The following is a 17,518-nucleotide window of genomic DNA, read 5'->3' as shown; positions in this document are numbered from 1 at the left end:
TGAAAAATAAACAAAACAGAAGTGTCTTATTTTCATAATACTTTTTTGCCCAAAGGTAAAACTAGTCCACATCTTTTCATTTGGTGAGAAAGACATGTGAGTAATGACTTTTGGTGAGTGGACACAGTCGTCTAAGTGTGGAGGAGTAATAATCTCTAAAGTCAGGTAGAGTTTAAAGGCCCTTATGCACTTTCAGACAAAGAATGGGGCCTCCCTGCAGCAGTGTAGGAAACAAACCCCTTATTTAACTCCCTGAACGGTAGCCAAATGAATTGAAGACGTAAACAGAACTGCATATAAAGGAAGTCCAGATAGCTGGACGCTCTCCAGATAAAGTAATATAGTAAATGCGTAAGAACTGTGGAGTCTTATGGATACAAGTTCACATCCTAACTGCACTATTTGCAGGTCATAAAATTCAGGGAAACTTTGCTTTAACTCTGTCTAGATCTTAGTGTCTTAATCTGTAATGCAATGACAATTAATCTGACCTCACAGAAGTGTAGGAATGAATGGATGTAAAGAAGCTCTCCCAGGGGCTGGGGATTTAGCTCAGCGGCATAGCACCTGCCTGGCAAGCGCAAGGTCGTGAGTTTGGTTCCTGGTACCAGAGAAAAACCAAAAAAATAAAAAATAAAAAAAATAAAGAAGCTCTTTCTAGTGGTTAGCACATAATAATTATTGAGTAAATAGCTGCTACTATTACTGTGTAAAAGTGGAAAGGGGGACATAAAAAGAATTAAGATGTGTTGTGTACATGTACCAACTTCCCATGATGAATGCAATCACTATGCACTGCAAACATGTACCAATTAAAGTTAAAATTAAAAAATAGAAAATGCAAACAAAAAATACTTCTACATGTCTTTCTTTTAAGTTTTTGTTCAACCAAGCTTACCAGAAGTCACCCGTTACCGAATAATCCTGGCTACACAGAATAGCTTTTCTTTTTTTTTTTTGGTTTTGGTTTTTCTCTGGTACCGGGAACCGAACTCACGACCTTGCGCTTGCCAGGCAGGCGCTTTGCCACTGAGCTAAATCCCCAGCCCCCAGAATACCTTTTCTTACATGAACTCATAACAGAAAATTTACCAAATCTGTTAGGTAAAATTGTAGCTGTGCTGCATAAATGTTATTTTTCTGTGATATTGGACAGCATGGCTATATATATTAAGAATGCCTAGTACAGTCTGTACTGAGTGATAAGCATTATAATTATAGGCATATAATTATGTGCTATACTTATTTATCCTTAAAGTTCCCATGGCTCCATATTCCATAAATAGATTTCATAAAATTGTGTTGTTTAATGTACTATCTTTTGCTGGTCTCAAGAAAAATGTCACCTCAGTAAATTAATGTTGTATTCAGGTCTTTGACTTAAAAATTTATTGCCACCACCTTGCCAAACTTTGAAGTATAGGGTTTTTGTTGAATAATTGCATTAATATATACATCATTTAATTTGTTACAGTATCACAGTAACTGTGATATGAAAGTATAAATTGTAGGTAAAATACAAATTCTACTTTTATTGCTCAGAATATGCTTGACTCTATTAATATAAATCAGTTTTCTAGCTTAAATACTAACCCTTAAAAATTTACTTTGGGAATATCGTACCTGAGATATATGTTCTATGGCACTTTGCATACATTCTTGTTCCAAGAAAGACATTTAAACAATTCATCTTTTTCATTTTAGACTTCTCATAGTAATCTTAAGATTGTCTAATTCTCAGAGGGAGAAAAACCCCCAAAATCAGAAATGCTAAGAAGCAGGATCAAAGTTAGACTCAGGAAGTTTGTAGGGCAGCTCTGGAAGATGCATCTGCAACACAGCAAGGGATAGGTGGGAGACAGAGCTTGGAGGGCCACAGAGCTCTTCAGATTACACACATATTTAAGGATGAATTATAATTCTTTGGAAATTCACTCAGAAAAAATCAAATAGTGTATTTTCTTCCTGAGATAATGGGATTATTTTAACTCAAATACAAATTTTACAAGTCTGATTGAAATTTTTAAAACTGTGATATTTCTTCCTGGGAATGAACTATTTTGCAATTTACTAACTGACATCAAATAGAATCATAGTAATTTTCTTGTCATTTTTACTTAGCATATATTCATTAGAATTATTTAAAATGAGTGATGACCTGTGGATTATGGAAGTGAGAAAAGCACTCATGAGGTGGCATTTTTTGTGCTCATGAGCATTGCACTCCTATCACAGTTAAAGAAAGTGACAAATGAGAAGTGGACCTGGCACCACCAGTGACTGAGACAGTGGGAAGATTATATAGTCAAAGACTGGGTGTTCCTATAGCTCTGGGGATGACATTAGCCAATAAACAGGGTCTCTGAAGGTGTACAGACTAGGAACCAAGAGCGAAGCACAACCTGATATCACCATTAGCCCCGCTGAAAGGTGCATGAATTCTGTAATTGCCTCTGAGACTTGTTAGAGGAACTCAGGTAAATCAGGCCGAGAAGAAAACTGCTGGAGGAAACATGGGAGAGTGTCTTCCAAGACAATTTTGCATGGATTCAGAGCACCACAAAGGGAGCTGCATCTTTATCTCACTAGCTTCCCAAATTCTCTGGAATCAGTCCTCACACGGACAGTGATGCTCACGGTGGTTGGAAGACTGGGTCACCATTTTGACCAAATAAGCCCCAAAGGCTGAGGCTCCTGTTTCTTCAAATGAGTTAGCCCAACCAGATTATCAGGAGGTGGGATTGTTTTTATAGTCATGGGAGGTTTAACATCCAGAGGAAATTAAAGATTCTTTCTACAGAAACAGACTTCTCAGAAAAGAAACCAGATCTTTAATTCTGAGTAATGTTTGTCTTTGCACCCCTGTGTCTTCCTCTGACTCCTGTACATTGACACAAATGCTTATTATTTTTTTTCTAAGAATCTCTATTTTTTTCTAGAAAAATGTCTTGGCATACTTAACTTTCCAGACCACTACTTCCTTACTATTTGGCCTCTTGATTGTCACAGAGTAGATCAATGTTTATAGGATTGAGTTTATTGGTAGCTTCATCAAGCCCTTGAATTATATCCAATCAATGGAGATCATTATTCCAGGATTTGAGAATCTGTTCCACACACTATAATTAGTAGTTTACACTTGACTTCCATAAATAAGGATCTAAGGGATGTCACTGTGGAGCACTGAGATTAAGGTGCTCAATTCCAATCTTAATAAATTGTTTTAATATAATCAGGAGGAATTTTATTTTGTTTTCTTATAATTTACCAGGTAAATATATGTTTTACTTTATATCCCAAGGTGAAAATCCAACTATATAGTCTAAGTATTTATGTATTTGTTTTTAAAAAACTGAAAGAAAATATTCTTATATTTAAGATAATTAGAAAAATCTTTATGATCTGAAATCTACATAATCAAATTATTATAGTGAATTTTGGGAAGATAAGTGGAGCAAGCATTATAAAGCACGTTTGACTTGTACATCTCTTTAGCAGTTAGGTGCCTGAGTAGCGCTCTCCAAGAAAGGGTATTTTGAAATAATTAGCCCTTGTAAGAAGTATTTGAAGAACCTTTTACTTATGATGAAGAGTCTTCTGTTAATACCAGCTCAAGCCTAAGCAAGAGGATAGCAGCCCAAACAAACATCTTGCGGCAAAGTATATTATTCATCAGGGTTATTATATTATTCCTGTAGGAATAAAGAATTCAGGCTGAATAGCTGCTAAATGAAAAAAATGCAGCATCAGTGAAGTGGTCAGATACCAGAGACATATTTCAGAAGGTCTCAAAAAATGATCTGCCTGAGAGCCTCTGAACCTCCTAACACTTGGCTTCAGTTATGCCTATGTCAGTTTAATGTGAGTAAAACCACGAAGGTCATGGCCTTTAAAATAATGAGATACAAGAGACTTACTCCATCATCAGAGCAGCTACAACAGCTACAGAAATTTATACTGCATTTATTTTAGTAAGCAAGAGAATTTTCTTAGCATTAATATGAACAACTTTAATTAAATTCAGCAAAGCTATTATTAATAGAGGCATAGATAGTGAAAAGGAGACATTTCAATATACAAACAATATTTTTTCTTAAGACAGTGTCATGCTATAGAGTGATGACTGGCCTGGAATTCACTATGGAGGCCAGGCTGGCCTTGAAATTGTAATCCTCTTGCTTTAGTTGCCCAAGTGTTGTGATTCTAGGCATGCAGCACATGCCTAGATATAACAAAATTTTAAAGATTGTGTGAAAACTGAATTTGAATAATACACTGAATTAAAATACTAATGTCTTTTGAGTGATTCATGGTTTAGAATCCTCTTTGGGTAGTAGATATGAAAACCAGCCATTTTATGAGCTAAATAGTACATTACAATTTTTTTGTGAATCAAAATATAGTTCTTTGATTTTTAATGATAGTAACACATATGGTACTATATTATAGCATTATAACATGCAGTACAGATTATATAATTTTATCTGCATTAAGACACATAGTAAGATACTGTGTCATCCAGAAAATGGTGAATTTAAGAAGCCTGTTAACAGAATAATGGACAATGTTTAACATAGGAGTTAGTAAGCTTTTTCTACAGTGAACATTTTAGATTTGTAGGTCAGACAGTCTCTGCCATAGTTACTTAAATTTTCTGTGTAGCATAAAAGTAGCCTTAGAGTATACATACACAAACAAGTTTGTATTCTAGTAAAACTTTATTTACAAAATCATACAGTGGTAATTTGGGCAAACATACTATAGGGCCACAGTATACTGAGCCCTGAATTTGTTCTATACATTATTTCATGCTATATGATCACCTTGATAAAATAACCAAAGTTTAATCAAACAGCAAACTGACCTACCTTTTCCCCAGGAATTCCAGGACCACCATATTCGCCTTTATTACCAGCTATACCCTAAAAGATAGAAATGCTCATTAGATGTGTTTAAAAAGACATATTAATTGCTAACATCAAAGAGAACCTTTCATTTCACAGATAAATTACTTTTGTTTGCACCAAAGCTTGTGTGCAGTTTCCTTCCTCCTTGTGTGTATGAGGCATTAAACTAGACTTTTGGAAATGTTTAGCAACTTGTCAAAACAGTGAATATTTAAATAATGATTGAAACTAAGAGTAGACATCATCTACACAGAATTATGTAATTCAGCTTTGTTCTTTATAATTATTAGAGGTAATGAATGATTCCAGTGTGGTTAAGAGGAATGAGTGAGTTAAAAGCAACTTCCTACTTGAAGTTTTGAATTCAAGTGAGTACCTATAACTTCAGTTCAAGTAACTTCATAGTTTCAGACTCTAAGACTTTTCAGACTCTATCCAATGCAAGATACTTGACTTTCCTGTACATCCCCTAGGAAAAAACCTCACTTTGGGTCAATCTAATTGTCAGCTTCCCTGCTGTTCTACCCACACTGCCAAGCAAGACTGGTAAACCTTACCCAATGAAGCCCATGGGTCACCTCTGGCTACCTCGATGGTCATGTCACAAATTTAGTCTAATAAATTTATCCTTGAAAGAGTAGAATATGAACTTTTTTGTCTTTTTTTTCAGACAAGGTTTCACTATGCATTTCAGGCTGGCCTTGAACTCACTTTGTAGCCCAGGCTGGACTCAAACTCACAGTGATCCTCCTGCCTCAGCTGCTTGAGTGCTGGGATTACAGGCATGCACTACCATACCTAGCCTGAATTTTTAAAATACTTGATCTGTTACAAATATTTGGTGGGGGTGAAAAATACACTATACTTTTGTGAATATATAATGCTATTATACTAAAAGTATTTAATTTCAGATTTGAGACACAAAAGTACATTTCACCTTTAATTTCCAATAAATTATATGAAATGATAGTAGATTGGATAAAATTTTAGAAAGTTTTATCAATTAGTATGGGATTAGAAAGGATAAAGAAACATTTCTCATACTGATTTAGGCAAAGAAGTCAGAAATATAAAATTTTACTTCCGTGGGGTTATTACTAAGGAAAAGTATTCCTCCTTTTAGAAATGTACATATTTTAATTCAATTATTTTTTACAGCTAATTCTATGATTATCTGTTGAAGCTACAGAACTGTCATTTGAGAAATGCCACAAAGAAAATAAGAGAAACTATTGTTCTCACTACTCAAAGTTGAGAGGAGGGTGGGAGAAATTGAAAAGAATTCATACAAATTTTTTAATAAAAACTCAAATAAATGAACTTATTCCATTTTAAATTGTTTTGATCTTCTCTTCATGTATATCAGCAAAAAGAATATTTCTTAAAGCCAACAGTTTGGGAAATTAACTGGAGATGTGGGGGAAAACACAAAAATAAACTGGAAAATTGTTCCCCTGATAGAGTTTAGATAACTCTCCTCTCCTAGGTTCATGAACATTAAAACTGATTTGCTATTTTACACAATTGCAAGAGAATTTCTGTTCCGAAATGAGTGAAGATATTAGCAAAGGTCTTAGAGAACTGGGAAAGTAATGTGGTTGCTAAGTAATTAGGTTGCTAACCACACTTCCTCAGAAAAGAGAATTAAAAGATTCAGTAAATTATAATAATTGCATCTGAATGAAAGTATTAATTATTACTTCAAATAATATTATACAAAGTTTAGTCCTGCACTGAGGGAATAGTTAGAATAGTTTGATTAGGGGGCAACCCATTTTATGGGCCCTCTTCTCTCCTCAGACAGAAGCTTTCATTCTCTCAAAAAATTCTTCCTAGTCTTAACCTCCATTGTTCCTAGAATTCATTCCTTGATCTAGAGAACACAGAAAGCATTTTGGACATCTAGCAGGTTGGGAGTTCCCCTATATCATTTGGTGGTCTTCCATTGAGATAATAGCAGGTAAGAGTTTGCTTTTGTTTAATAGATCTCAGATTGTGACTCATTTAGGTAATCAGAATTTTTGTTATATCTTTTCCTATTGCTTACAGTTGGTAATGCTTTGTTTCTTATATAATTTTATTAAAATGGTGACAAATTTACATTGAAAATATGAGAAGGTTTTAAGGTTATAATTATGGGACATTTTGTTCCTGTTTTATATATGTTGCATTTGGACTTAGTTGCTCAATTTACTAGTGTTTCTTGTTTGACCTGTTTGGCTTGTTTGATCTGTTTGACCTGTTTGACTGCTATATTTAGAATCTTAGCAGTGCTAGAGAAATATATTAGAGCATCCCCTGATGGGCTTTGTATAAAATGCTGTGAAATAGGTCTTTTAGAATCAACTGTGGTTCATACTTAGAAAAATATACATTCCTACATAAGAAAACATGGAACTTCTTCTACCAGTTAAAGAATGCTAGGTCAGTAGCCATTCTTAAAACTTGGAGGCTAGGTTTCACTTGGACAATCTGGCTCTGATCCTACTCTACACTCTAGAGGAAATGTCAAGCTTTTTCTGCTTTAGTTTCATTTCTGGTCTAATCTTCCACTAGTAAGGAGGCAATCTTAGTTCTTGAGATTACCCATTCTCACATTTCCAGGCTGAGAATGACAACTCAGGAGCAAACTGTCTCTATAACTCACCATGAGCATGAGAGGAGATTTCCTTTCTCTGACCTTCTAATCTTTTCCTGCCTTGTTGTACTTTCCTTTTTTGGAGGTATGAAAGGGTGGAAAGGAAAACTCTAAACTGTTCAAACCTTTGCCTCCTGCCCAACAACTAAGTTAAGCTCATAGAAAATGAGTGTTTGCTAACATCTAAGACAGGGAAGTCATCTTAGATGAGGGACATATACTACATATCTGGTTCAGATGAGACATCAGAATTTTGCCCATCCAGGAGAACACACTTAAAATCCATGTCCTGGTTTAGTGTTATTGGCAAGTCTCCCTCAGCATCTGAACCTGAGGCACAGTGGAAAGAACTAACTTCTGGGTTAAACCAGAAGGAGCTATTTCCAAAGCACCACACTTATGGGACCAAAACATATTTAGCCTAAGGGAGGACCTCCAACCTTTCCTCTTCCCCTCCTACTAGGGGGGTCTAGTTATCATTTACATGCATAGTAGAAAATACTTTGACTGTGAGTTGTGGATTCTGAAACCTTTACTATAAAATTGTAAAACACTAGGTAATGATTTTGCTCAGGCTTTTACCTATCTCTTATAGAACTGTGACAAACAGTGGTTGCTCTGCCAGCTAGTTAAACGCTCTTAGAGTAACAGCCACTCTTAAAGCAGAGGACAGATTTCCCCAGAATCTTTTTGGCAAATCCCAATTGAAGCCAATGGTCAACGGAATGTTGACCAAACAGACAGATAGATTCCTTTCTGGAGACCAATATCTGGTTTTGTGGACCAATAGAAACTGAGAACAACTGAGGTGTTATGGCCAATGCTGCTCTCTGGCAGATACCCAAGGGTTCCTCAGTGGAAACTGGCTCCTGACCACAGAACAATCTTCACTTACTTATCATATTTTTTCTTTACTTTTAAGTCAGAAACCTCAATTTTTCTCCAACTTGTTGGGAGTTAACTTTAATATCACCTTGTTTTTAGATTGGCCCTCCCTCCAGAAATCAGGCTGAAACAACTTGCAACAACTGTTTACCTTTCATGGAGGAAAACAACTAGCAGAGGAATGATTTACATTTGTGCCGTAAGAAAGAGATTTTAGACTTTTTTTCTTATATGTACATAGAAGACTAATACATGTGCCTTCACTAACATGTGAACTGTGATTGCTAGATGATAAATATAACTTTAACCTGTGAGCTAACTTAAGAGATTTAAACATTTTTCAATGGACTTAAACCTGTAGCCTTGGACTATCACCTGTAGCCTGCCTAGGTGATTAAGTAGGTAATACAAGTGTCTTGGAGGCTTCTTCCTGGGGGAAATCCTGCAAGGTATTTATTTGCTTTAGTCTATAAAGGTGATCTCCTTTGCAAGATAAAAGGTATTGTCCTTTGATCTATTTGCCTCACTCTCTTTCAAGGAACTAAAAACCAGTGGGTTAAGGCAAAGTAATGTACAACAATATGCAGTATAAAACCATTGTTGAACTCCTACTATCATGTATGGTGAAGCTCTGCATAATTTCCAATGTTTTCTTTTAACCTGTTACTGTCTTTGATTGTTTGATCAGTCTTATATTCTTATGTCTGGTGGACTAAGCAACTTCTTTGAAGATAACAGTATGTAATGCAGCAACCACTGTTAATTCCTATCATTTTGGTTTGAGTTCATGTATCATTTTTGTTGGTTTTGTATTGTTTTGATTTTGTCTTCATTGTTGTTTTGTTAGTTTTCTTAATTTTTAAAATAGAAAGACAAAGTAATGCTTCTTTCTTTCAACATTACTGTCACAGTTGAGACCAATTATAACTTGTGCTTATCAATGTCCTACAGGAGGAAGTTCACCAGCTCCCTGGGAAGATAAAATGGCATACCAATTTGAGGGTGGATAGGCTGGTCAAATTTTGTCTTCTGCTCTCTCACCAGATAGCATCCACTTGCCCTGGAGGGGAATCTATTCAAAGGATGCCATGATGGTATAAAGATCAAGTAGAAATTAAAGGGGATGCCCAATTCTTTCTATTTCATTTGCTGGGAAGCTCAATGTCAAAGTCTCTTACTCCTTTAAAATGCAAAGCAGTGAAAGCAAGAGACCAAAATGCAACTGCCTTTGTTGCAGCCTTAAAAAAAACCACAGACCTTAAGTGTGATTTTCAGGGCTCCAAGAAGAGTTTGACAATTACCAGCCTTACCTGCTACTGCTACCAAAAGCTAGGCCACCTTAAAAGGGACTGCTTTAAGAGGCTCCCCAAGTCTCTGGCTGCAAAGGTGGCCACTGGAAGCAAGATTGCACTCTAAGGCAGAGGACCTAGAGCTCAGGCTCATCTTCCCAGCTGGTCTACCAAGACTAAAGGGTCACAGGGCACTCTGCCTTCTCCCTCTTTCTGGATTTTCATCTCTACCTGTCATCTCCTTGGAGTGCTGAGTATTCATGACTATAGAGGAAAGGAAAACCAGCCTATTGCTGGACATTGGAACACATCTCTTTGTCCTTCTTTTCAATCCTGGCCTTCTTTCCAGCCATCACAACTCAAAAAAAGAGCCACCAGATAAAAGGTAACACACTGAAGCTATAACTGGTATAACTTTCTCTTCTACCCATTCATTTTAGTTATGACTAAAAGCCCATCTCCCACCCCGGTGAGAAACATTTTAACCTGTCTAAATGTTATAGTATGTATACCAGGTTTCCAATTAATCAAAATAATATTCAGACTGGTTTCACAAATACAATATATATTGTTGACTATGTACAATAACTTGAGAGGTTTCCATTGGTCAAAAATAATGCATTAATTATTGCAATCTGTTTCTCATAAGTCACAAAAATCATGGAGATTATAGCTAAAACTGAAGGGATTTAAAGCAAAATATCAGACTCCATCAATAGAGGGGTCTGAGAACCAATGGGTTACAGTTGCTATTTCAGTCTCTTTAGAACAGTTTCTAGACTTACTGGCAGCTTGATTTCACTCATGCCAATGAGTAAAAGAGTTGAATACTTGCTAGTCTGGGTAGATACCTTCACAAACTGGGTTGAAGCCTTTCCTTATAGAATAGAAAAAGGCATAAGAGGTGGTAAAAGTTTTATTCTTAGATTTGGACTTAAAAGCTTACAGAGTGATAATGGGCCTTCTTTTAAAGCAATAGTTACACAGGGTGTCTCTCAGGCACTGGGCATTCTCTATCACTAACATTGTGCATGGAGGCCACAATCATCAGGAAAGGTAGAAAAAATAGCTGAGACCCTAAAGAGACATCTTTGTAAAATGGTTAAGGAGTCCCACCTATAGTAGCCTCACTTACTACCTTTAGCTCTCATCAAAATAAGAAATACACCCTCAAATTCTAGGCCTCAGCCCATTTAAAATGCTTTATGGATGTCCTTTTCTCACAATTTTCTCTTCAATAGAGAAACAGATGCCTTATTGAAGGATGTTACCTCACTGGCTAAATGGCAACAGACTCTTTAACAGTTAACAGAAGCTCAGCCTAAAGAAAAGGGAAATCCCATATTCCACCCTGGAGACTTAATACTGGTAAAGTCTTTTCCTTCATCATCTCCTTCCTTAGGATCAACTTGAGAAAGACCACACACTGTGATTCTGCCAACTCCACCAGCTGTCAAGGAAGCAGGCCTGGACTCCTGGATATACCACATCTAACTCAAGTGCTGAGAACCAGAGACTGTCACTGAGTGTGAATGACCACCACTGGAATACTCCTGTGAAAACACAGAAGATTTAAGATTCTTGTTCAAGAAAAAAACAAAGCATTCAGATAATCTAAGATGTTATTTTTAGCCCTTTTACTAATCACTTTACCACTTAAGGGAGAATGCAACTCCTTTCTGAGATGGGCACAAAAATATGCAGAGTCATCACACCCAACATCTTGCTGGATATGTGGCCTTCTCCCCTTGTCCAGTACATTGGGACTTCCTTGGTGAGTATCCTCACTCCAAGGAGATGACTGGAATAAACTACAAGACTATATTGATGAGTTATGAAAGAGTTCAATGGTTCATCATTTAGCCTACCACTACAAGGTAAGTGATCAGCCTGTAAATTATACTTTTAATCCTAGACATAATAGAGTTTTTTCTAACAATGCCACTGAAGCCTCTTGAAAGGCTCTAGTAGGACCCTTATTACATAAAAGTAAGGGTCCTGTCCCGAAAGCCAACAACCATGTCAAGATGTCAAAATGGCTATTTTCAGATATAGGATGATTATGTACATTAACCCCCACTATAGGACATCTTAGTAGAAAGGCCCTCTTATGCTGGGAGTAGAAAAATCACTCCTATTCTCATTGGTCTAACTCTACTAAATACTTGGGATAGATACTCTCTGAACAATGTATAAACAGAATAACTTTACAGGCTGGAGACTGGTTTGCAACAAACTAGTTTAATCTCCCCAGAATTAGATGGGAAGCCCCTCGTGGCACTCATTCACCCTGTGTAACTAATTTGTGGCCTTGCCTACTCCCTGGATGGATAGGACGATGCATGCTGGGATTTTCATAGTTACAAGGCAGAAGTGTCAAAAGTGTCGACAAACCTGCAAACTTGCCCCATGTACGGCATGAGTGGTCTAGAAGTGAGTTTCACTGGTATGATCACGTGGACTCTATCTTTATCCCTTCTCTAAGATTAAAAGATGTCATGCAATATATCAAGGCCTTAACTAATTGTACTCAGTGGGTCTTAAATGGTCTCTCCTCAATGAAGAATTAAAATTGATGAGGCAAGCCATCCTCCAAAATTGGATGGCATTAGACATTCTAACAGCAGCACAGGGGGTCCTTGTGCAATTATAAAAGCTGAATGTTGTGTGTACATTCCTGATCCTTCTGCTAATGTCTCAATAGTTGTTTAAGATATTAGATGACAGGTTAATGACATCTCAGACTCTGAAATTCCCTTCTTCTTATCCTTTTTATGGAAAGCTATTATTGGCTCTGCCTGGTGAAAAACTTTGTAGGCTATATTCACAATTATCTTGTTGATTTTATTATTTGACCCATGTATACTTCATTGTTTCCATGGCCTTGTGTCCTCCGGACTTAAAGCTATACTTCTACCCAAGACAAGAACACTTGGTGTCTATTGAGGGCCTTTAGATAGACCCTCTGTGGAGCATCTCTGGCTGCAGATCATAACTACAACCCTCTTTAGGTGGAAGTAGCCAGATTGGTCTTTGATCCTTGCCCCCTCACAGCAGTTAGAAGTACTTATTCAAAGGGGAAATAGTATGGATAGCTAAGGTAGATAGAAATATTATAGGCAGTCAGACAGGGGTGGGTCCTCAAGAGGTCAATAAGCAGACAACTGTGACCAGGCTTCAAGGCAAAAAGATCTATTTGCCCATATACTTCCCCTAGGGATGAACAGCAGTGTTTGATATTCTGACTAGGCATCAATCACCTTGGGGTAGAGGACAAAGCCTCCTTAACCTGCCCCTTCCAGGAAAGTCCTTGTCTGCCCATGTGCACTTGCTATGTGACTTGTTTCACCACTTGATTGCCATTTAATGAATATTAACCTAGTGACTGTACTTGTTATATATTTATTTGTTGACCATAGTTTTGCCCCACCTCACACCCATCCTATGATTTGTCTTTGGGTCAATATTATCTAAGTGACTGTACTTGTAATCTTATTGATTGATGATAGTTCAGGCCCACCTTAAGCCCACCTCACTTCATAATTTTGCTCACTAAAACACCCTTGAGAAGTTCAGTTGGTGAGTAGCCCACTTTCTGGGCCCTCTTCTGTCCCTCTCAGACAGAAGCTTTCTTTCTCTCAATAAATTCTCCCTCCCTTAAAAAAAAAGAATAGTTTGATTGGAGGTCCTCACGTAGAATATTGATCACAACTAGGTGTTTAAATATGAGTGTTGATATTTCAAACCGCATTACTTCACAAGGAAGTTATCAGCTTGATAAAAACAAAAGTGGTAAATAATAAAAATGAATCATCATACTAGAAGATAGAAAAGTAGGCAAATGAAGAGAAAAATAAAACCACTGAAAAACTTGCAGCTTACCTCAAAAACACTTATGATTCTTCATTAACTAATTGAAAATATTAAGCTAAAACTGATTGGGTCAATATATGAGGAGAACTTTTTTAAAGAAAAAAGTGTAGAAGAACAGTAGCAAGTATTATAATGCTGTCATAAAATTATCTTATGTAGCTTTTCTTTGTAAATTGACTCTTTGCCTTGCTAGAAACAGCTGGGTTGATCATTTATACATTCCTTGTGATACAGCATTCATTCATTCATTCATTCCTCTTTTTTAGTTCCCTGTAAGTATGAGGCACATAGAACTCATATTTTAATGGGGAAATATACAGCTGCATAAAGATGATGCGTTAGGTGGAATAAAATTCCTTAGGAAAGCAAGAAGGTAGAGATGAGATGGAGAAATGTTTTTTATAAGAACAAAGAGAATCAGTATTTTTGTTACAAAGTGATTGTTTGAGAAAGGGTCTACATGATACACAGAGACACAAATGGATATCTAGAAGAACCTTCTGGGTACATGCAACCTGGTGGGAAGGACTCAGAGCAGGGATAAGCAAGAGGAGAGGGTAGCATATAACTTACAGAATAGGAAGCAGGGGTATAGGAAGCTGTACACACATGAAGACTTGCACCCTGATGAGAGGTTTAGGGTTTGTCTTAGGGGAAATATGAAATCACTAGTGGATTTTGGCTCAGATAGGACATGATAACTGATACACATGTATGTCATGATATAAATAAATATACACGTTTATTGAGAGTATTTGTCTAACTCACAGTGTATTTGCACAAATAAAATATATTCTTTATAAAGTTATCATAAGGATCCTCAAAACTTAACCCCTTCAGAAATATTGTAATGAGTAAAACATAATTCATACAGGCATTTGGAAGATGTAATCTCAAAACTTTTTCTCATTTTGTCTCATTGCACCAAAAGTGAAACATATCAAAAGACTAGTATACTTTGTTTTACAGTTAAGGCCAAAAAAGTAATTATATGAGGTGCGATCAAAACTAGGGTGTGCATTTAAATAAAAATATTTATTACAGTAAATTTCAAACATGCAAGAGATCAGACACATAAATTTAAATGTCACATTTTTTTCTCTTGTGGAAGAAACCCCAAGTGTAAACAAAAAGCAAAATAGAGGCTATATACTAGGAAATAAGAAGACCTTCTCTAACAGGAGGAGTAACAAGAGATGGGGCAAGGGGAAGGGAAGGAAGGGAAAAGAGATTTAAAGCAAAGAAAAAACGAAGGGAAAAACAGAAGTAGAACTTTTGTAAATGGATAGGGAAAGAAGGATTGGACGGAGGGGAAGGAAAGGCAACATTAACAAAGAATGAAGATGTACTAAGTACAAGTACAAACCCCCTCATGATGAACCCCTCGTGTAGTCATTACATACTGCAAACATCTACTAACAAAGAAATAAAAAATAAAATATTTTAAAAGTACAACATCTATGACAGAAGAAACTTATTACAGTAAATGACACGTTGCCATTGATCCCCTACACACACAAATGCTTCCCCTTGCTAGCACACTCCTGCCATTGTTCTCACTACTTTCTGAAGTAGTTCTGGAAGTCCTGTTTTGAGGGCCTTCAGTTCTCTGTTGCGGCACCTCAGTGTCTTTAATCAGTTCTAAACACTTATTTTTTGAGTCATTTTGACCCTGAGGAATCGCCAGAAGTTGCACAGGGCCAGATATCTAGGGAATAAGGAAGATGAGGACACACCATAATGTTACTTGACAGAAACTGCTGAAAATGCTTTGAATTGATTCCAGACATTGAGGCACCCATGAAAAGACATGAAAGAGGACTAAAAGATATGAAAGATCCATGAAGAAACCAAAAAAACAAAAGAAAGAAAAAAGAAGGGGAATCAAGGGATGGGTGGAAGGGAAGGAAAAAGGGATGAAGAAAGGAATTAAGACATGCAGGTGCATGTATCATCCTCCCACAGGGAACGTAAGCGTTATGTACCACACTCATAGACTAGTAAACTAAAATTTTATAAAGTGATGAGGAATATTTTGAAGAGGATTAATGGCAATGCATGTTTTACTGTAATATTTTTTTTTGAAATTTAAACACACTGGAGCTTTTGGTCAGCCTTTGTACAGTTAATGAGAAAAAGTAAATTATAATAGTATATGAGTGGCTTGTAGTCTACATTATCTAACTGAGACAATGCAAGGAATCTTTTTTAAAAAAACCATGCCCTACAGCTGGGCATGGTGGCACATGCCTGTAATCCCAGCATTTAGGAGGCTGAGTCAAGAGGACTGCCACAAGTTTGAGGTCAACTTGGGCTATGTAGTGAGTTTAAGGCCAGCCTGAACTACATAGCAAAACTCTGTCTCAAAAAAACAAAGAAAGGAAAAGAAAAAGAAAACAAAACAAAAAAAGAAGAGAAAAGGAAAACCAGTACAACTTATGCAGAAAAGATAAGGTAATGCTCTGAATAAAACAAAGAGCTCAATATTCATATAATTGATCTTTTGGAGGAATTAGCTATCAATCAACTATTCATATTTACTACAATTCCTATTCATATAATTAAAAATTTTATAAGTTAAAATACCTAGTCAATTGAAAGTTCTATCTTCCAAATGAAGATTTTATCAAGTAGTCTGTGAAATTAAACTCAACCTAAAAGGATTAACTCCACATTTCTTGAATATGTAGCAGTTACCCTATGAATAAGAAGACACAGAAACATATTTGTTGAATCTCTCTCATGTGCCAGTTACTGCCAGTACTATATATGTACTTTATATATAGTACATTATAGTGTATTCCTTCTTCACAATTAACTGTGAACTAGGATGATTAAGGATTATTTTCAAAGCCACTCAAAAGTAGACAAGATTTGGTCCTAAACACTTCAAGCCCTAAGATGTTACTCTTTTCCACTTACTGCCCTACTTCCCTTAAATGTACTTTCTGGGGCTTATATATCAAAAGGAAATATTCAGAATAATATCTAGTTCCCTTGGTAACTTTGCACTTCTGGTCATTTCATAAAATTAAGTATTCAATAGGTCCCATCACAAAATGACTTTTGATACAAGACTTTCAGCTACTTGGTGCACCTGTTCTAATAAAGAAAATGATAAGGCAGAATCAAATGCTGAGGAAAGCACGCTTTGCTGGTGGTGCATTAAATCTACAGGATCACATCATGCAACAGGAACAAGAATAAATCCATCAACAACTCTTTAAAAGGAAACAGGACACCCATGTTTATTACAAGTGCCAGAAAAGTGGAATATATTCAGGGCTATAGTCCTTTGGAGTCATTTTCGCAAGGCAAGGGTTATGCTGGTTAATCAAATGCTGGTGTATGTGGTGAAAAACTAAAAGAAGCATACTTCTTTGTTTTATTTTGTAGACTATTGTATCCCAGCTGTTTTCACCTGCTACTAAAATCTCTTGTCACTGTAAGTTTTGTTTATCTTGGAATTTAAAACAAATTCTAATATTTGAAGACCACATTGTAGTCAGCTGGGTGTGACGGTGCATACTGGGAAACACAGCACTCAGGAGGCTGGGGCTGCCACAGAGGATTTTCAGGTGGAGGAAGGATGAGGCTCTATGGAGTTCAAACCCAGACTACATAGTGAATCTCTGTCTCAGAAAATAAAGAAAGGCATCATATGAGGTGTATCACTGTAGTACACCCTATCTAGAAAAGTGATACACCTCTAAGACACATTTTTGTGTAATATGTTTTATAGATCTGACATACATTCTCTAATATTTATCCTCTTTTAATCATCTTTATTGTTCATTCTTAGTTCTTTTATTTCTATATAAGAAAGGATTGTTTCTTAAATCATCCTAAGATTATCAACTCAGTGAGAACAGGTCCTTTACTTTCTTATTTACTGCTGCAGCTTGAGCATTTTTAAAAACTAATAT

The 17,518-nt window shown here is 36.4% G+C and overlaps 1 protein-coding gene across 1 annotated transcript in view; it reads right to left on the bottom strand.

The window, feature by feature from the left end:
- The window catches only part of Col19a1 (collagen, type XIX, alpha 1), a 304,391-nt gene that overhangs the window by 226,813 nt on the left and 60,060 nt on the right, over nucleotides 1–17,518 (bottom strand). The window contains exon 9 of the mRNA XM_013504411.1: nucleotides 4,869–4,922. Within this exon, the coding sequence (XP_013359865.1) occupies nucleotides 4,869–4,922 (54 nt within the window). The remainder of the gene's footprint in view (nucleotides 1–4,868; nucleotides 4,923–17,518) is intronic.

The sequence above is a fragment of the Chinchilla lanigera genome, unplaced genomic scaffold, assembly GCF_000276665.1.
Source record: "Chinchilla lanigera isolate Chin_1 unplaced genomic scaffold, ChiLan1.0 scaffold00087, whole genome shotgun sequence".
NCBI classification, from domain to species: Eukaryota; Metazoa; Chordata; class Mammalia; order Rodentia; family Chinchillidae; genus Chinchilla; species Chinchilla lanigera.
The sequence above is the reverse complement of the archived record's forward strand: the minus strand, read 5'-3'. Positions and strand labels throughout refer to the sequence as shown.